The sequence below is a fragment of the Manis javanica genome, chromosome 11, assembly GCF_040802235.1.
Source record: "Manis javanica isolate MJ-LG chromosome 11, MJ_LKY, whole genome shotgun sequence".
Lineage (NCBI taxonomy): Eukaryota > Metazoa > Chordata > Mammalia > Pholidota > Manidae > Manis > Manis javanica.
The window spans coordinates 27598324-27620433 of NC_133166.1; the positions used below are offsets into that span (position 1 = coordinate 27598324).

A 22110-nucleotide genomic window follows, 5' to 3' on the forward strand; every position below is an offset into this window, starting at 1 on the left:
ACGGCATCTCTCTACTTTTTGGTCTGGGAGTTCCTTTATTCTGGAATTAGATATCAATAAAACTTAGCCTAAATTCTTTGGATATGTCAAGCTTCAAATATTTCTAGTTTTGAAGTAAAAATTATGTTTTAAAATATATCCTTTGAAAAAAATAGTAGAGTTGGTGGAGATTTCTTCTGAACCTTGTTGTATAACCCTTTCTTAGTTCTTGTATACTGATCTAAAGTAGGCTTTCAAAAATATTTTTATCTTCGTGGTTATTTTAGTTGGAATTTGAGAGGAGCTGTGGTGGACATTTTCATCCATTCATTCATTTATTAATGTGGCAAACATTTATTGAGTACCAATGAATGGTACTGTGCCTGTTACCATGCTAGAAGCTAATTTTGTGATTGGGAACAAAACAGTTTTGGTTCCTGCCCTTCTGGATCTTACCTGCTAGTGCAGTGTGCTACCAGATTAACCCAGAAGTCAGAGGGAAAAAAGTATTGGAACAAACTTGAACAATCAAAAAATGCAGAGCAAGCAAAGCTTTATTTTGTCTTTCTTGCACCAAAAGAAGGAAGAATGCAGGATTTTAGTGAGTTTGAAACAAACCCAGTAACAAAACAGTACACACTGAAGGATTTTGCAAAGAAGACACTGGTGATCTCGGGACAAAGAATGTCAGTTCAGTTCATGTGGGGTGCTTGGCAGGAGCTGATACAAACAGGCTGAGGAGGGTAGCACAGAAGTAAAGTGTACCATGGAGTATGCCATAAAGTGAAGTCTGAGCCATGGAGAACACCTGTGCCTGCTGCCCCAGGATCTCCTTTCTGTCAGGCCAGCAGAATGGAGATGACTGTTGTCAGTCTGGGAACCACATATTGAAGATATTGGCTCCACAAGAAGGAAAAGGCCTGGGTCCCCAAAGCAGCCCTGAAGGACAGTTAAGGACAGCTCCCTAACCAAGAGATCTGCTTTGAACTGTTACATAAGTGAGAAGTGCAGTTTCACTGGGTCATGCTAACTGTCATTTCTGAATTGTTGGATACAGCAGGTAGTGAGTATTCCCTTCACATATAAGGAATGGGCAACTCAAAGAACAAGTAGACTAAGTTGCTACAAATGGTTTTTCAAGACATTTATTGCAAAAATGAGGGATTTAGAGAGATAGGAAATGTAAACCAAAGGATTGTTTGAAAAGGGAAATCTCTCATATTTGGAAGCTAACTCAGGGGTTTGAGAGAAAGCTTTTGATACAAGACCATGTAGATGAATGAGCAAAGAGAGCAGGCAGTGAAGATGAGAAAGACAGACTCTCAATAATAAGTGGAGAAGTCAACTTCTCAACAGAAGACTGTGTGCCAGTGTCCCACAGGTGACACAAAGCCTGCCTTAAGGTCTGGGGCACAGGGCTGACTGTGAAAGGGGCTCTTGCTTCCTGGTCTCTTCAGCCAGCAATTTCGAAATGGGCTATCAGTGCCTCCCATGGGGTGGAATAGAAATCGAGGGCCTCTGAGCTCATTTAGTGAGAGAAGAGAGCAGGGATGCCAGCCAGGAAACATGCTCAAGAGGATTCATTAACATCCTGTTACCTGGGCCAGCATCTCCAGGGGAGGCCTTTTCAGCTGAGAAGATAAGTCCTTGTGAATGTAGTATAGAGTAAAGGGATGGGGTCATGGCAAAAGCAGATGGAGCAGCCTCCTCCAGGTCTGGCCTTGACTCACTGTTGGCCCCAGGGACAGTGAGGCCGGGCATGGCAGGGGCTCTCCCTTGGGCAGCTCTTCCAATATCTACTTCCTCCAGATTCCTGCTGCTTTCACCTTTGCTCCTGGACCCTAGCAAGAGTAAATGAAATTCTGAGCATCTGGACCCCAGAACTCAGTCTGACAACTACTCCAGAGCTAGATGGGCTTCCTCCCCCGGGAAACTATGTGACAGCAGCAGTTTCCTCTAATTTTCCACACGTATAGAAAGGGAAGCCATCTTCTTGCCCCATAGAGACTACCCAGTTAGCTCTCTGTCTGCACCTGCTGCATCTCCAGAGAAGACCTGCAGAGGAATGGAAGGAGCAGCAGGACCTGACACCTGTCTTGGTCAGACTTATCAGACTCCCAACCCAATTAGCAAAAATTAAACCAACTGGCTACTGCTGGGAAAGCCCTGTCAACCTTCCCCATTCCTACGGGAGCATCCTTGATCCTCAAACAACCCCAGGGCTGTTGGGCAGCTGGGCTTCTCACAACCTGAGGTAAGGACGTTGTCTTTCTTTCAGGGCAGTGCTGCCTCCAGGAATGCTGAGTTGAGAAACAGAGCCCAGAGCAGACCCCAAGAACTTAAACTACTCTATGTTTCAGCATCTGTAGTGCTTTGGGCTCTCTGCCCCATCCCAGGCCCCTCCATTCTCAGTTTTCTAAACATGAGGAGGAGTCAGTGAGGATGATGAAAGCCCATGCCACTTCCCAGGCCTGGATTCTGCTTCTTGGTGGAGGTGCTAGTACATGTCTTTAGACCTCATGAATTTTGCTGACCTCTGATAAGGTGTTTTTGCACCTATGATCATGAGGCCATCTAAGAACCCATCATATGCTCTAATAATGTTTTCCCATGAAAAACTTGTTGACCCAGAGGAGACCACCGGACACCAGTGAAATGTCCAAATATTGAATCCACAATATAGGGAAATGATTTAGACAAAGGTGCTTCACTTACAGTTTCTGTGACCCATGTTCAGAGTTGGGTACATCTGTCCAGTGCCCGTGGTGCATGACCCTGAGTCCTGTCCCTGTCAGGGCTGTGTTTCTTCTGGCTTCTCCCTGGCAATGGGTATTATACTCCAATAGCAGCTTTCCAGAGCTTCAAGCTCTTCAATCCAGTGTGGATACTCTGGCCCTGCAGGAGGAGAGTGGGGATCTGGGTCAGGTTCAAGAGAGGCCAGACGGGATTATGCAGCCCAATTACAGCATATAACACGTGCTCTTTTGTTGCCTACATCTTTCACCATTTCTCCCAAATACAAACACTCATCTTCCTGGGGAGGCCCTCAGTTGAATCAGATCTCCGATTCCTCCTGGGCTCACATTTTATCACAATCTGTTAACAATCTTATGTTTGCACTGATCCTAAAGGCTTTGCTCTAAAAGCATTTTAAACACATCATCCCCTTGTCTGAGGCAGTTGAGAATCCCTTCTCTCTCAGGCACTTGGAGAGTGTGGGGCTGGTCCAGAGAGGTGACCAGGGTGGACACACTCAGCTCTTCCAGTGGGGCTTGTGTCTGCAGCCCTGAGTGCCCCAAACAAATGGGGACACAAATTATATGGAAAAAGAAAGGGAAGTGCTATATTGTGTTCACATTTTTACTTGCTTTAGAATTTCATACCCAAAACAGGTCTATTAAGGCACTAAATGGGTATTTAATTCATTAGGCAAACGTGATACTTAAAACATAGATACAAGAATAATCAAGGGCATGGGTGCCAGAATATTGCTTTCTATTAAGAGAGACATGATTTAATCTTTCTGGAAAGACATGTCAGGTTTGATGTCCTGAATAATATTTTAATAGTGCTCTCTCAATGCTGAGCTTTTGATATGATGCCTGTTGTCCACAGAGGTGCCTCTTTTTATCAAATGATATAGTTAAGAGTCAGAAACCGAGAGATCAAGAGGTAAAGTCAGTTACCAGTGGGAAAGGTCTCAACCCCTTGAATTCATGTTGATCATCCTCAGGGGCCTCTGCTGTCACAAAACCAGGGAACCATTTAGCAAAAATTCACTGAGAACCCATTTGGTCCTAGGCAACTAAAGAAACAACAAAGAATGGAGCCCTGGAATTCCACCCTGGGAAGTGGTTTCCTATTGATGGGGATTCTGAATGATAGTGGTTCTCCTGAGCTGCTCTGTGCCATAATGTCAGTCCTGTACATGTTGGCCCTGACCAGCAATGGCCTGCTGCTCCTGGTGATCACAGTGGACTCTCGCCTGCATGTGCCCATGTACTTCCTGCTCGGGCAGCTCTCATTCATGGACCTTCTCTTCACATCTGTTGTCACTCCCAAGGTCCTCTTGGATTTTCTGCGTGATGAAAACACTGTCTCCTTTTGGGGCTGTGCCCTTCAGATGTTTCTGGCACTGACCCTGGGTGGTGCAGAGGATCTCCTACTGGCCTTCATGGCCTATGACAGGTATGTGGCCATTTGTCATCCTCTGAACTACATGGTCCTCATGAGGCCAAGGGTCTGCTGGCTCTTCGTGGCCACATCCTGGATCCTGGCATCCCTGAGTGCTCTAGGACATACCATATATACTATGCACTATCCCTTCTGCAAAGTCTGGAAGATCAGACATCTGCTCTGTGAGATCCCACCTCTGCTGAAACTGGCCTGTGCAGATACCTCCAGATATGAGCTCATGGTGTATGTGATGGGTGTGACCTTCCTGATACCCCCTCTTGTTGCTATCCTTGCCTCCTACACACTAATCCTATTTGCTGTGCTTGGCATGCCCTCAAATGAAGGGAGGCAGAAAGCCCTCATCACCTGCTCTTCCCACCTGACTGTGGTTGGGATGTTCTATGGAGCAGCCACGTTCATGTATGTCCTGCCCAGTTCCCTCCACAGCTCCAGACAGGACAACATCATCTCTGTTTTCTACACAATTGTTACCCCAGCCCTGAACCCCCTCACCTATAGCCTGAGGAATAAGGAGGTCATGGGAGCCTTGAGGAGGGTCCTGGGAACATCCATTTTGCCAACACACTCCACCATTTAGGGAGGTGCCTGTCTCTCACTATTCCTTGTCTAAATAAAAATATTATATACATTCAAGTCCTTAGATGAAACTGAGAAAATACAAACACTTAATTTTTTTTTCATTTCAATTCTATTCTGTAGCTTTGAGCACAGAGACCAGAAGCTGTGCTCACATGGGATGCATCGCCCTGACCTTGAATACCCATGATGTAAAAAGAATTAGAAAAAAGATAAGCGTGGAATATGTGTCTTAGATTCACTCTGTAGGGAATTTTCCTGAAATGATTAGCAGGTGGACAGGGTAGGGGGTTAAGTTTCGATTTCATTATCATGTAACAGTAAGAAACAGCCATAGTTTTAGGCTGACCAAACTACAATGGCCTTGTAACATGGGAGGAGAACTTTGCTCCTTACCTGGATTCTTATATAATTAATAGAGTGAAGAATCCCTAGAAGATAAATTTGGCTTCTTGTTGATTAGGCAAATGGATGTTTGTAATCCAGACTTAAGGAGTAGTACATTTTGAATACATAAATAAAGACAATACCTATGCTGTGATCATGGAAAAGGCTTAACAGGGCATTTTTATATTCCCTAAAACTAAAACTAAAATTAAAATTAAAATAGGAATAAATAAAAGAGAATGTAAGTACCTGAACTGAAGTAAGGATTGGAGATTGAGTAATACTGAGAAACATCTGTAGTGTATTTTGCTTCATTTTTTAAAAATTGTGACCTTACATGTATGTGGACATATTTTGAAGTACTGAAATAATTGCAAGGAGCTCATATCCTGACGTGAGTGTACGTATATATTTCGGTGTCCCCAGGAAAGGAGGGATAAAACACATAATTCACTTTCTGGCTAGCTTCAATATGCTTTATTTTATCATTTGATTTATTGGTGTGGGAGTATTTATAACAAAAGCTGGGAACTTAAATCTGTTCAATTAAGAAGCTCCAAAATACTCTGGCTCACATAGTTGGAATTATTATTGAGGATAGTGTTTTGTGAAAACTGAGAAATGCTTTTTCATCTTTAAAGAAACAATGTTTAATTGCTTAATGTATAAAGCAAAATCATAATATAAGTGCTAAAGTTAATCTATAAAACTAAAACAAGTTCCTTATAAAAACTGAGAAAATTCAAAAATTTAGAAAGAAGCAAAAATCATCTGTGAAGTTTTCCTTTCATTTTTTTGTTATACCTATATGTATTTTAATGAACTGTTATGTTAATGTTGATCAAATTCCTGTGGTTTTTCTTTTTTTGGCATTTAAAATTTGGTGAACTTTCTTTGTAAAGAGGGGTCATTGTAGAGTAGGGGCAGAAAGGAAGTGGCAAGAGGGGCTGGAGTGCATGAGAGCAAATGTCTGATCCCACCTCATTATCCGTGCATCACTGAAAACTAAATTTAACTTTTTGTGCCTCAGTTTGTTCAACTTAAAAGTGGTGATATTAATAGGACTTATGATAATCTCATGATGTTTTTAGGACAATGGAATAAGATAATAAATGTCAGGCATTTAAAACAGAATGTGGAAAGTAGTGCTTTGATATGAATAAACAGTAAATAGTCCTTAGAAAACTTAGTTTTGAATGGCTACATAATACTCCATATCATATGTGTCCTCTGTAATTTAGTTAGGCATTTACTTACATTTAGTTTTGGTTCCCCAAATTTTCTTATGTAAAGATCTGATTTTTATCTTAAGTCAAATTTATTTTATTTTATTTTTTAATTGGAGTATCATTGATACACGATCTTATATTTGTTTCAAGTATACACACAGTGGTTCAACAGTTATACCCACATTATTAAATTCTCATTCCCACTAGTACAGCTACTATCTGTCAATATAGGAAGATGTTATAGACTCACTGACTATATTGTCCATGCTGTAAAACCATCCCCAAGACTAACCTATATTATGATTGAGAGTTTTTGTACCCCTTTATGCCCTCAACCTCACCCACCCACCCCAGCCCCTCCCCCATGGTAACCACCAGTCACCTCTCAGGGTCTATGAGTCTATTGCTGTTTTGTTCCCTCTGCTTTGCTTTGTATTTATATTCCACAGATAAAGTGAAATCATATGGTATATGTCTTTCTCTGCCTGGCTTATTTCACTGAGCATAATACTCTCTAGATCCATCTATGTTGTTACAAATGGCAGGATTTCTTCTTTTTATGACTGAATAATATCCCATGGTGTATATGTATCACTTCTTCTTCATCCATTCATCTACTGACGGACACTTTGGTTGCTTCCTATCTTGGCTTTTGTAAATACTGCAGCAGTAAACATAGGGGTGCATATATCTTTTTGAATCAGAGATTTTGTTTTCTTCAGGTAAATTCCTAGAAGTGGATTTACTGGGTCAAATGGTATTTCTATTTTTAGTTTTTTGAAGAAACTCCATACTCCTTTCCACAATGACTGTACCAATTAACAGTTCCACAAACAACCTAGAAAGGTTCCCATTTTTCCACATCCTCTCCAACACTTGTTATTTCTTATCTTTTGGATAGTGGCCATTCTGACTGGTGTGGGGTGATATCTCATTGTGGTTTTTATCTGCATTTCCCTGATGACTAGCATGTGGAACATCTTTTCATGTGCCTGTTGGCCATCTGTATTTCTTCTTTGGAGAAATGTCTGTTTATGTCCTCCACCCATTTTTTTTGGTATCATTAATCTACAGTTACATGAGGAACATTATGTTTACTAGACTCCCCCCATCACCAAGTCCCCCCTACATACCCCATTACAGTCACTGTCCATCAGCATAGTAAGATGCTGTAGAGCCACTACTTGTCTTCTCTGTGTTGCACAGCCCTCCCAGTGCCCCCCCCACATTAAACATGCTAATCATAATGCCCCCTTTCTTCCTCCTGCACTCTCCACCCCCTTATCCCTCCATTCCCACCCACCCTCCCCAGTTCCTTTCCCTTTGGTAACTGTTAGTCCATTCTTGGGTTCTGTGACTCTGCTGCTATTTTGCTCCTTCAGTTTTTCTCTTTGTTCTTATACTCCCCAAAGAGTGAAATCATTTGATGCTTGTCTTTCTCTGCCTGGCTTATTTCACTTACTACCCTCTAGCTCCATCCATGTTGTTGCAAATGGTAGGATTTGTTTTCTTCTTATGGCTGGATAATATTCCATTGTGTATATGTACCACTTCTTCTTTATCCATTCATCTACTGATGGACACTTAGGTTGCTTCCATTTCTTGCCTATTATAAATAGTGCTGTGATAAACATACAGGTACATATATCTTTTTTCACCCATTTTTTAATCAGGTTATTTATTTAGTTTTTTTGGTTTTGAGGTGTATGAGTTCTTTATATATTTTGGATGTTAACCCCTTTTTGGACAAATCACTTACGAATATATTCTCCCATGCTGTAGACTGCCTTTTTGTTCTTCTGATAGTGTCCTTTGCTGTATAGAAGCTTTATAATTTGATGTAGTTCACTTGTTCATTTTTAATTTTTTATCTTGCTGGGGAGACGTGTCCAGAAAAAAATTGCTCATGCTTATTTTCAAGAGATTTTTGCCCATGTTCTCTTCCAAGAGTTTTATGGTTTCATGTTTACATTTAGATCTTTGATCCATTTTGGGTTTACTTTTGTGTATGGAATTAGTAATCCAGTTTCATTCTCCTGCATGTAACTGTTCAGTTTTTCCAACACCAGTTATTGAAGAGATTGTCTTTTCCCCCATGTATATTCATGGCTCCTTTATCATATATTAACTGACCATATATGCATGAGTTTATTTCTGGGCTCTCTATTCTGTTCCATTGATATATGGAACTGTTGATATGACAGTACCATACTGTGATTGAAGTCAGGGAGCATAATACCCTCAGATTTGTTGTTCTTTCTCAAGATTGCTTTGACCATTTGGGGCCTTTTGTAGTTCCACATGAATTTTAGGATTCTTTGCTGTACTTCATTGAAAAATGCCATTGGTATTTTGATAGGGATTGCATTGAATCTGTAAAGTGCTTTGGGCAGTATGGCCATCTTGACAGTCTTCATCTTCCTATCCATGAACATGGGACAGATTTCCATTTATTTGTGTTTTCTTCAATTTCTCTCATGAGTGTCTCATAGTTTTCAGAGTATAGGTCTTTCACCTCCTTGGTTAGGTTTACTCCTAGGTATTTTATTCTTTTTGATTCAATTGTACATGGAATTGTTTTCCTGATTTCTCTTTCGGCTTGTTCATTGTTAGTATACACAAAAGCAACAGAGTTCTGTATATTGATTTTGTGTCCTCCAACTTTACTGAATCCAGTTATTAGTCTAATAGTTCTTTGGTGGAGGTTTTAGGGTTTTATGTATATAGTATCATGCCATCTGCAAACAGTGGCAGTTTAACTTCTTCCTTACTAATTGGATGCTTTTTATTTCTTTAACTTGTCTAATTATTGTGTCTAGGACTTCCAGTACTATACTGAATAAAAATTGTGAGTGGACATCTTTGTGTTGTTCCCGATCTTAGTGGAAAAGCTGTCACATTTTTTTTGCCATTGAGTAATATGTTAACTGTGGATTTGTTATATAAGGCTTTTATCATATTGATGTACATTCCCTTCATACCCATTTTGTTGAGAGTTTTTATTATGAATTGATGTTGAATTTTGTCAAATGATTTTTAGCATCTATTTTGAAGATCATACGGTTTTTATGCTTCCATTCATTAATGTGGTGTATGACATTGATTGGGATGTACCATCCTTGCATCCCTGGAATAAGTCCCACTTTGTCATGATGAATGATCCTTTTGATGTATTTTGGAATTTTGCTTGCTAATATTTTGTTGAGGATGTTTGCATCTATGTTCATCAGAGATATAGGTCTAAATTTTTCTTTTTTGTGTGTCTTTGTCTTGTTTTGTTTTTAGAGTATAGCTGGCCTCAGAGTGAGTTTGGAAGTATTCCCTCCTTTTTCTATTTTTTAGAATAATTTAAGAAGGATAGGTATTTGCTCTTCTTTAAATGTTTCAGAGAATTTAGCTGTGAAGCCATCTGGACAGTTTTTGTTGGGAGATTTTTTATTACCAGTTCAATTTTGTTACCAGTAATTGGTCTGTTCAGATTTTCTATTTCTTCCTGGGTCAGTCTTGGAACTTTGAACTCTTCTAGGAATTTGTCCATTTCTTATAGGTTGTCCAATTTATTGGCATATAATTTTTCATAGAATTCTCCAATAATTCTTTGTATTTCTGTGGTGTCAGTTGTAACTTCCCATTTTTCATTTCTGATTTTATTTATTTGCTTCCTCTCTTTTTCTGGATAAGTCTGAGTAGGGGTTTGTCTATATTGTTTGTCTTCTCAAAGAACCTGCTCTTGATTTCATTGATTTATCTATTGTTTTTAGTGTTCTCTATGTTATTTATTTCTGCTCTCCTCTTTATCATGCTTCTCCTTCTACTAACTTTGGGTTTCATTTGTCCTTCTTTTTCTAGTTTCTTTAGTTGTGAGTTTAGACTGTATATTTAGGATAGTTTTTGTTTCTTGACATAGGCCTGTAATGCTATATACTTCCCTCTTAGAACTGCTTTTGCTGCATCCCACACATTTTGAACTATTTTATTTTTGTTTTCATTTGTCTCCATGTATTACTTGATTTCTTCTTTGATTTGTTCATTGATCCATTTATTATTTAGAAACATGTTGTTTTGCCTCCATGTGCTTGTGAGGTTTTTTCTTTATTTCTTTGTCTCCTACACACTAACCCTATTTACTGTGCTTCACATGCCCTCAAATGAGGGGAGGCAGAAAGCCCTCATCACCTGCTCTTCCCACCTGACTGTGGTTGGGATGTTCTGTGGAGCAGCCACGTTCATGTGTGTCCTGCTCAGTTCCCTCCAAGCTCCAGACAGGACAATATCATCTCTGTTTTCTATACAACTGTCACCCCATCCCTGAACCACCTTACCTATAGCCTGAGGAATAAGGAGGTCATGGAGCCTTGAGGAGGGTCCTGGGAACATCCTTGCTGCTGACACCATCCACCATCTAGGGAGAGCTTAGGCTTGCCCTCAAATTCATCGCTCCTCATAGTCTGAGCGTTTTTGTTAAGAGTCAAATCCTCATGGTGAAAACTCCAGTGTAGAGAGTATCTTATAATAGTAAAAGGAAAGAATGCAACCTGACTTGTCAGAGTCTTTAAGCTCTTCTTTCCATGATGTAATTTATAAGGTATGAGTAAAACTCTATTTAAAATTTACTTTCTATTTTCCCAAGTAGCTCCTGATTGAAATCAGGCTGGGGGCTTTCTCTGATCTTGCAAGTCTGTATTGGACTGACATAGGAATGGAAAGGAAAGGAAATTTACAAGAGGGAGCTCTAAGCAAGGTCTATACATCAAGAGAGAGCACATTGAGATTTACACAAATTTTATGCTAACTCACCTTGTTAAAGGCCATGCACTCAGCCTAGTTTACCACCCAAATGAATAGTGGTTTGCATTCATTTACATCAGTTCACTCCTCCTTTTCCCAAAGTTTATCATGGAAACTATTCCACCTAGACACTCGAAGTGTTTTGTTTGCATGTCCTGCCTGTTTTTTTAAAATCATTTTATTATCATTAATCTACAATTACATGAAGAACATTATGGTTACTCGACTCCCCCCTTCACCAAGTCCCCCTCAACAAACCTCATTACAGTCACTGTCCATTAGTGTAGTAAGATGCTGTAGACACCCTACTTGTCTTCTCTGTGTTGCACATCCCTCTCTAGGCACCCCCCACATTATACATGCTAATCGTAAGGCCCCCTTTATTTTTCCCCACCCTTATCCCTTCCTTCCCACCCCTCCTGCCCAGTTCCTTTCCCTTTGGTAACCGTTAGTCCATTCTTGGGTTCTGTGATTTGGCTGCAGTTTTGTTCCTTCAGTTTTCCTTTTTTCTTATACTCCACATATGAGTGAAATAATTTGGTACTTGTCTTTCTCCCCCTGGCTTATTTCACTGGGCATAATACCCTCTAGCTCCATCCATGTTGTTGCATATGGTAGGATTTGTTTTCTTCTTATGGCTGAATAATATTCCACTGTGTATATGTACCACATCTTCTTTATCTATTCATCTATTGATGGACAAATAGGTTGCTCCCATTTCTTGGCTGTTGTAAATAGTGCTGCGATAAACATAGGGGTGCATCTGTCTTTTTCAAACTGGAGTGCTGCATTCTTAGGGTAAATTCCTAGAAGTGGAATTCCTGGGTCAAATGGTATTTCTATTTTGAGCTTTTTGAGGAACCTCCATACTGCTTTCCACAATGGTTGAACTAATTTGCATTTGCACCAGCAGTGTAGGAGGGTTCCCCTTTCTCCACAACCTCGCCAACATTTGTTGTTGTTTGTCTTTTGGATGGTGGTGATCCTTACTGGTGTGAGGTGATATCTCATTGTGGTTTTAATTTGCATTTCTCTGATGACAAGCGATGTGGAGCATCTTTTCATGTGTCTGTTGGCCATCTGAATTTCTTCTTTGGAGAACTGTCTGTTCAGCTCTTCTGCCCATTTTTTAATTGGATTATTTGCTTTTTGTTTGTTGAGATGCGAGAGCTCTTTATATATTTTGGATGTCAACCCTTTATTGGATTTGTCATTTATGAATATATTCTCCCATACTGTAGGGTACCTTTTTGTTCTATTGATGGTGTCCTTTGCTGTACAGAAGCTTTTCAGCTTGATATAGTCCCACTTGTTCATTTTTACTTTTGTTACCCTTGCCTGGGGAGATATGTTCATGAAGAAATCATTCATGTTTATGTCCAAGAGATTTTTACCTATGTTTTTTTCTAAGAGTTTTATGGTTTCATGACTTACATTAAGGTCTTTGATCCATTTCAAATTTACTTTTGTGTATGGGGTTAGACAGTGATCCAGTTTCACTCTCTTACATGTATCTGTCCAGTTTTGCCAGCACCATCTGTTGAAGAGACTGTCATTTCCCCATTGTATGTCCATGGCTACTTTATCATATATTAATTCACCATAAATGTTTGGGTTAATATCTGGGGTCTCTATTCTGTTCCACTGGCCTGTGGCTCTGTTCTTGTGCCATTAACAAACTGTATTGATTACTGTGGCTTTGTAGTAGAGTTTGAAGTTGGGGAGTAAGATCCCCCCACTTTATTCTTCCCTCTCAGGATTGCTTTGGCTATTTGGGGTCTTTGGTGTTTCCATATGAATTTCTGAACTATTTGTTCTAGTTTGTTGAAGAATGTTCTTGGTAATTTGATAGGGTTTGCATAAAATCTATTTATTGCTTTGGCAGGATGGCCATTTTGATGATATTAATTTTTCCTAGCCAAGAGCATGGGATGAGTTTCCATTTGTTATTGTCCTCTTTAATTTCTCTTAAGAGTGTCTTATAATTTTCAGGGTATAGGTCTTTCACTTCCTTGGTAAGGTTTATTCCTAAGTATTTTATTCTTTTTGATGCAATTGTGAATGGAATTGTTTTCCTGATTTCTCTTTCTATTAGTTCATTGTTAGTGTATAGGAAAGCCACAGATTTTTGTGTATTAATCTTGCATCCTGAAACTTTGCTGTATTCCGATATCAGTTCCAATAGTTTTGCAGTGGAGTCTTTAGGGATTTTTATGTACAATATCATGTCATCTGCAAATAGTGACAGTTTGACCTCTTTAGCAATTTGGATTCCTTGTATTTCTTTGTTTTGTCTACTTACCATGGCTAGGACCTCCAGTACTATGTTGAATAACAGTGGGGAGAGTGAGCATCCCTGTCTTGTTCCGGATCTCAGAGGAAAAGCTTTTAGCTTTTCACTGTTCAGTATGATGTTGGCTGTGGGTTTATCATATATGGCTTTTATTATGTTGAGGTACCTGCCCACTATACCCATTTTGTTGAGAGTTTTTATCGTGAATGGATGTTGAATTTTGTCAAATGCTTTTTCAGCATCTATGGAGATGATCATGTGGTTTTTGTCCTTCTTTTTGTTTATGTGGTGGAAGATGTTGGTGGATTTTCAGATGTTGTACCATCCTTGCATCCCTGGGATGAATCCCACTTGGTCATGCTGTATGATCCTTTTGATGTATTTTTGAATTCGGTTTGCTAATATTTTGTTGAGTATTTTTGCATCAACGTTCATCAGGGATATTGGTCTGTAGTTTTCTTTTTTGGAGGGGTCTTTGCCTGGTTTTGGTATTAAGGTGATGTTGGCTTCATAGAATGGGTTTGGGAGTATTCCCTCCTCTTCTATTTTTTGGAAAACTTTAAGGAGAATGGGTATTATATCTTCTCTGTATGTCTGATAAAATTCCGAGGTAAATCTATCTGGCCCGTGGTTTTTTTTCTTGGGTAGTTTTTTGATTACTGCTTCAGTTTCTTTGCTGGTAAGTGATCTGTTTAGATTTTGTGTTTCTTCCCTCGTCAGTCTTGGAAGGTTGTATTTTTCTAGGAAGTTGTCCATTTCTTCTAGGTTTTCCAGCTGCTTAGCATATAGGTTTTCATAGTTGTCTCTAATAATTCTTTGTATTTCTGTTGGGTCCATTGTGATGTTTCCTTTTTTGCTTCTGATTCTGTTAATGTGTGTTGATTCTCTTCTTCTCTTAATAAGTCTGGCTAGAGGCTTATCTATTTTGTTTATTTTCTCAAAGAAACAGCTCTTGGTTTCATTGATTTTTGCTATTGTTTTATTCTTCTCAATTTTATTTATTTCTTCTCTGATCTTTATTATGTCCCTCCTTCTGCTGACTTTAGGCCTCATTTGTTCTTCTTTTTCCAATTTTGATAATTGTGACATTAGACTATTCATTTGGGTTTGTTCTTCCTTCTTTAAATATGCCTGGATTGCTATATACTTTCCTCTTAAGACTGCTTTCACTGCGTCCCACAGAAGTTGGGGCTTTGTGTTGTTGTTGTCATTTATTTCCATATATTGCTGAATTTCTATTTTAATTTGGTTGTTGATCCATTGACTATTTAGGAGCGTGTTGTTAAGCCTCCATGTGTTTGTGAGCCTTTTTCCTTTCTTTGTACAATTTATTTCTAGTTTTATACCTTTGTGGTCTGAAAAGTTGGTTGGCAGAATTTCAATGTTTTTGAATTTACTGAGGCTCTTTTTGTGTCCTAGTATGTGGTCTATTCTGGAGAATGTTCCATGTGCACGTGAGAAGAATGTGTATCCTGTTGCTTTTGGATGGAGAGTTCTATAGATGTCTATTAGGTCCATCTGTTCTAGTGTGTTGTTCAGTGCCTTTGTGTCCTTACTTATTTTCTGTCTGGTGGATCTGTCCTTTGGAGTGAGTGGTGTGTTGAAGTCTCCCAGAATGAATGCATTGCATTCAATTTCCTCCTTTAGTTCTGTTAGTATTTGTTTCAGATATGTTGGTGCTCCTGGATTGGGTGCATATATATTTATAATGGTTATATCCTCTTGTTGGACTGAGCCCTTTATCATTATGTAATGTCCCTCTTTATCTTTTGTTACTTTCTTTATTTTTAAGTCTGCTTTGTCTGATACTAGAATTGCAACACCTGCTTTTTTCTCTCTGTTGTTTGCATGAAATATCTTTTTCCATTCCTTGACTTTAAGTCTGTGCATGTCTTTGGGTTTGAGGTGAGTCTCTTGTAAGCAGCATATAGATGGGTCTTGTTTTTTTATGCATTCAGTGACTCTACGTCTTTTGATTGGTGCATTCAGTCCATTTACATTTAGGGTGATTATCGATAGGTACGTACTTATTTCCATTTCAGGCCTTAGATTCATGGTTTCCAAAGGTTTCAGGTTACTTTCCTTAGTATATAAGAGTCTAACTTAACTCACTTAGTATGCTGTTACAAACACAATCTAAAGGTTCTTTTCTATTTCTTCTCCTTTTTCTTCCTCTTTCATTCTTTATATATTAGGTATCAAATTCTGTGCTTTTTGTCTATCCCTTGATTGACTTTGAAGATAGTTGATTTAATTTTGCATTTGCTTTGTAATTAGCTGTTCTACTTTCTTTACTGTGGTTTTATTACCTCTGGTGATAGCTATTGAATTTTAGGAACACTTCTATCTATAGCAGCCCCTCCAAAATAGACTGTAGAGATGGTTTGTGGGAGGTAAATTCTCTTAGCTTTTGCTTATCTGAAAATTGTTTAATCTCTCCTTCAAGTTTAAATGATAATATTGCTGAATGAAGTATTCTTGGTTCCAGGCCCTTCTGCTTCATGGCATTAAATACATCATGCCCCTCCCTTCTGGCCTGTAAGGTTTCTGCTGAGAAGTCTGATGTTAGCCTGATGGGCTTTCCTTTGTATGTGATCTTATTTCTGTCTCTGGCTGCTTTTAGCAGTCTGTCCTTATCCTTGATCTTTCCCATTTTAATTACTATGTGTCTTGGTTTTGCCTTCCTTGGGTCCCTTGTGTTGGGAGATCTGTGGATCTCCATGGCCTGAGAGACTATCTCCTTCCCCAGATTGGGGAAGTTTTCAGCAACTATCTCCTCAAAGACACTTTGTATCCCTTTCTCTCTCTTCTTTTTCTGGTATCCCTATAATGCGAATATTGTTCTGCTTGGACTGGTCACACAATTCTCTCAATATTTTTTCATTCTTTGAGATACTTTTTTCTCTTTGTGCCTTAGCTTCTTTGAATTCCTCTTCTCTTGTTTCTATTTCATTTATTGTCTCCTCCACCTTATCCAGCCTGCTTTTAATACCCTCCATCTTGCTCTTCAACGATTGGATCTCTGACCTGAATTCATTCCTGACTTCTTGGATGTCTTTCTGTACCTCCATTAGAATGTTGATGATTTTTATTTTGAACTCCCTTTCAGGAAGAGTCACAAGGTCCATATCATTTAAATCTTTCTCAGGAGTTGTATTAATAATTTAACTCTGGATAAGGTTCCTTTGGCATTTCATGTATGTATATGGCGCCCTCTAGTGTCCAGAAGCTCTATTCTGGAGCTGCTCAGCCCCTGAAGCAATGTCCGGGATCGCAGGGGAGCAGTACTGGTGCCCTGGGGGAGGAAAGAGCTGTTCCCTGCCTCCCAGTTGCTGTGCCTGTCTCCACTGCCTGAGCCAGTGGGTCGGGCACACACCTATAAATTTTTGTCACAGAGCAGCCGGATATGGATCCCTGCTTTCCACAAGCAGCCGGAATCCCAGTCTCCCCAGGAACTCTGCCTGTATTAACTTTCCAACCCAATAGTCATGTGAGTCTCATGAAAGCACCATGAAATGTAGGTTTGTGCTCCCAGGGCAGATCTCTGGAGCTAGGTATTCAGCAGTCCCAGGCCTCCTTGCTCCGTTTCTCTTCCTCCCACTTGTGAGCTGGGGTGGGGGAAGGGCTCGGGTCCCGCTGAGCCACAGCTCTGTACATTACCCCGTTTGGTGAGGTCTGCTGTTTTCTCCAGGTGTGTGCAGTCTGACGTTGTCCTCCTTTCTGTTGCTCTCTCAGGATTTGTTGTGCCAACTATATTTTCTAATTGTATCTAATTTTAGGAAAAAGCCTCTGTCTCTCCTCTCACGGTGCCATCTTTAATATTCCTGTTTGTTTTTGACATGTGAATTTTTTATACTGCCTAAAGTCCAAATATTTCAGAAATGAATAAAACTGAAAGGCATCTCATCAGCAAGGTCCATGGTAAACATTCTGCTTCTTTCTTTCTTTTTTTTTTTTAACTCTGCTTATCCTTTTGGCAATAAACAAACACAGAAACAAAACAAATCTGGTTTTCCATTATTTCAAGGTGGTCTTGAAATGTCTCTATAATTGCAAAGGTTTCACATGCTTAATATGAGTGACATGTGAGTCTATGGAATATGTATTTGTGTTGAAAAGGAGGTGAGAACATATAAATTCATTTTCTGATAACTTAAATATGCTGTAGTGCTATCATTTGTTTGTAAGTCTGTAAGTTTTAAGGAAAATTTTTATGTTTTTAAGCTTCAAAATAACATGATTCATCCACATTGCAGTATTTTGGGGAATACTGCTTTTTTGGGGGAAATTGCTAGCACTCCCTTAAAAAAATAAAACAGCACTATAGTATCTATAACACTAATAAAAGTTCTTTAAAAAATTAGTAAAGATAAAAAGATGCTCCACACCGCTAATCATCAGAGAAATGCAAATTAAAAACACAATGAGATATCACATCACACCACTTAGGATGGGCAACATCCAAAGGACAAGGAACAACAAGTGCAGGCAAGGATGTGGAGAAAGGGGAACCCTCCTACACTGCTGGTGGGAATGTAAATTAGTTCAACCATTGTGGAAAGTGGTATAGAGTTTCCTCAAGAAACTCAAAATAGAAATACCATTTGACCCAAGAATTCCACTCCTAGTAATTTACCCTAAGAATACAGGATCTGAGATTCAAAAAGGCATATGCAACCCTATGTTGATCGCAGCACTATTTTCAATAGCCAAGATATGGAAGCAACTTAAGTGTTCATTGGTAGATGAATGGATAAAGCCGATGTGGTACATATACACAATGGAATATTATTCAGCCATAAGAAAAAAATAAATCCTACCATTTGTAGCAACATGGATGGAGTTAGAGGGTATTATGCTCAGTGAAATAAACCAGGTGGAGAAAGACAAGTACCAAATGATTTCACTCATCTGTGGAGTATAAGAACAAAGCAGAAACTGAGGGAACAAAACAGCAGCAGACTCACAGATCCCAAGAATGGATTAACAGTTACCAAAGGGAAAGGGACTGGGGACGGTGGGTGGGAAGGGAGGGATAAGGGGTCTAAGGGGCATTATTATGATTAGCACACATAATATAGCAGGGTCACGGGGAAAGAAGTATAGCACAGAGAAGACAAGTGGTGACTCTATAGCATCTTACTATGGTGATGGACAGTGACTGTAATGGGGTAGGTATGTGGTCAGGACTTGATAATAGGAGGAATGTAGTAACCACAATGTTGGTCATGTGAAACCTGAGCATAAGATTGTATATCAATGATACCTTAATAAAAAAATTAATAAAGAATACTAGAAATAGGCAAAAACCAACTAAAATCTCCTCACCCAGAGATAACCTCTATACATATTTAAATACATCTCCTTCCATTTTCAATGCAGACATGCATTTTACTGAGTTGATATGTACATGTAGAATAGAGATTTTTAAACTTATTACTATACAGTGAGTCTTTTCCTCATGTTATGTTGCAGCTGTATAGAGCAGTGACAAAGAGCCTGGGTCAGTTGTCAGAGTACTGAGGTTTGAATTCAGTATGCCCCCACTTATTTATATAACTTTGAGCATGTTACTTAATCTCTCTGTACCTATGTCTTCCCATATGTAAACTATAAATTGGCATAAGAGTAAGACCTACTTCATATTTAGGATTAAATAAGTTTGTAAATATAAAGTAAGACACACCTGGCATATAATTAATACTTAATAAGTCTTAACTCCTATCTGAATAAAGAGCCTTGAAAATACTTTTATGTTGTGACATATTACATTATATGGATGCTTAGTTATACAATTGGCTATTTCATCACTATTACACATTTAATATGTTTTATATGTGTGCATGTGTGTGTATAAAAACAGCATATTGATCTCTCGGGGGCATGACCGATTTTTTTTTCCCTTAGAATAAAGTCTTTTATTAAAGTATTGTTGATATACAATTTTATATTGGTTTCAAATGTACAACACAGTGGTTCAACAGTTACCATATTATTAAATCCTCACCCCCTCTAGTGTGGCTTTTATCTATCAACATAGAAATATGTTACAGAATCATTGATTATATAGAATAAATTCTTGTGAGTGGAATTACTAAGACCAAAATATATTTCATATTCTTGATATAAAAAGAGAAATTGGCATTTTTCCATTTCTGTCAGCAACATAAAAGTGTACTTAACCCAACACACCTTTTCCCATAGAAAGTTTAACATATACAGTTTTTATTAATTTAGTAAATAAAATGTTTAAATCTATTGTTTTAATTTGCATAATTAATTTATATATTTTTAAATGAGTTATTGGAGTTCTTTACAGGTTAGGGACACTGATACCTTGATTGTTATATTTGTGGTAACAACTACCACCCACTCAGTGTGTTATTTGACTTTTTACTATCTCCTTGATAAAGATTTTTAAACAGAAAAGTATTATAAATATTTGTATAGTGAAATCTACCCATTTTTTCCCCAGTGATTTTACTGTTAGGATGTAATTATCCACTTTCTTTTTAAGTAACAAATCACGTATTTTACCTTTTCTTAATAATTTTATAATTAATATTTAGTTTTTAGAACAAATCTCCAATTTATATTGACATGATGAGGTTTTAACTTTCTTTTCAAAGTTTCCACTTTCCTGTATTATTTTTAAATATTCCTCCCATTTTTCATTAATTTCTTCTTTTTTTAAAATCACCTATGTCCTCATAGAGTATCAGGCTACATTCTTGGCTATCTGTTCAGTTCTAGCTTCTTTATCTCCTTACTCTTTCTGAAGATTTTTGATTCTGTCATCTCCATCTTAAAAGCCCACTGGCAATTTGTGAATATATTCAACTTATAAATTCATTTGAGATTCGGGCATTTTATGTAATACTCAGCCATTTCTTCCAGAACAGGGTGTACTACTATTACACTGCAAACCCAGTCTTGTCGCCTTTCTTAAAGTGATGATTTCACACCTTCAGCCTCAGTTCATGACTGTACCCCATATGTACCTCATTAGAGCAGAAAGTGAAGTATGGACTGAGGAGGGAAAGGGAAGTAAGAAAGGGCAGCTCTTATCTCCCCTCTTCAAACCCCACCCACCTGTCCGCACCTGCGCAAGCCGCCCTGTTTTCCCCCTTTACAACTGTCTACTGAAGGCTGACCCCTCCTCTGGTATCCTGAATCCCTGTCTCACTCATCTACCAAGATTTTGCTCTTGCAGAATCTCTTTAATCTGAAACCATTTTCTTCTCCTCTGGATTATAACCATAAAATACAAATAAGCTCTGATTATACCATCATAAAGAAGCTTTCATTATGGACCCATTTTTTTCACCTCTTGTTCAGAGATAAAAAAAACACCAAAATGTACACCTATGCCCACATTCCCCCTCTGATGATTTTCTATTCACATACTGGCTCCCTCCCAATCAAGCTCTGATCTCTTTCCATGAGACTGCTCTTTGTCAAAGTCGTTATTAATGTGCCAAATAAAGTGCTAATTTCTGCATCTTCCTCCTTCAACCTATCAGCAACACTGACGGTTAACCACTCCCTCCCTCTTGAAACTGTTTCTTCTCTACGCTTCCTGACATCACACAGTCCCGGTTTTCCTCCTTCCTCCCCTAACCCTCCTCACCTTATTAAATCTCCTTCTCTTTCTGAATTCTGGAGTTCCCTATGGAACTAATAAGGACATCTCTTTTTTTCTCACCTGTACTCTCTTCCTGAGTAATTCAATCTAGATGCATAAGTTTAAATACCATCTACATGCTATTGACTGTCAAAGACCTGACTACTTCCATAAGCCACAGACTCATGTATTTAATTGCTTATTGATCATGTCTATAGGAATCTCAAACTTAATCCAAAACATATCTTTTGATGCATCATCCTAATCTGTTCTTCCCTTATTCTTTTTCATATAAATCAATATCAGCACCATCCACACAGCTGATCAAATTAAAACAGCAATACAAACATTGTTTTCTTCTTTTGCCTCACTGCCCTAGTTAGTAAATCCTGTTGGCTTTATCTGTACAACACGCTCCAAACATGTGCACTTCTCGTGGTCTCCCCCACGAGTGTTTTACTCCGAGTCACCACAGTCTGTCGCCTGTTGTTCTACAGTAGCTTTCTAATAGGTCTTTCTCTTTCTGCTCTTGCCCCACAATAAACTTTTTCCTCCTCACTATCCAGATTGACCATAAATATGAATCAGATCATGGCACTTTTCCACATATGATCTTGCCCCACCTACTTTTAGTTAATATTTAAAACTGCATTCCCTTACACTCTCTCAACTCCATGGACCTTCTTGCTGTCCATCACACAGTCCAAAACTGTTCCGGCTTTAGGGCCAATTAGTAGCTACTCTCCTATCCTGTGATGTTTTTCTGTCACATCCGCACAGCTTACTAAGATCCCATCTACAAAATGTTAACTTCTCAAAGAAGAGGTTGCCAGTCTCCACGGCATGCTGCCAGACCAACAGGCATTACCACAGGGTTTTATTGTCTTCACTGCACTTAGCACTATGTGAAACTTTCTTATTATTACCTCAATTTACTTGCTTATTGTCTGTCCTCTACATTTCAAAATGAAAACTCCATGGGACTCCATGGACTCTTCTGTGTGTGGGTCTTACCTTCTCCTTCATAAAATATAGGA

General features: G+C 38.8%; 1 protein-coding gene across 1 annotated transcript; it reads left to right on the plus strand.

Moving 5' to 3' along the window:
* The first annotated feature begins 3802 nt into the window (after positions 1–3802).
* LOC108399708 (olfactory receptor 2AG1) lies at positions 3803–5232 on the plus strand. Its single transcript, XM_017664625.2, has one exon. The coding sequence runs from the start codon at positions 3803–3805 to the stop codon at positions 4751–4753; it is 951 nt and encodes a 316-aa protein (XP_017520114.2). The 3' UTR covers positions 4754–5232.
* Positions 5233–22110: the final 16878 nt, after the last annotated feature.

Coding starts and splice junctions, on each gene's coding strand:
- LOC108399708 (XM_017664625.2), top strand. CDS start 3,803: ATGGAGCCCTGGAATTCCACCCTGGGAAGTGGTTTCCTATTGATGGGG.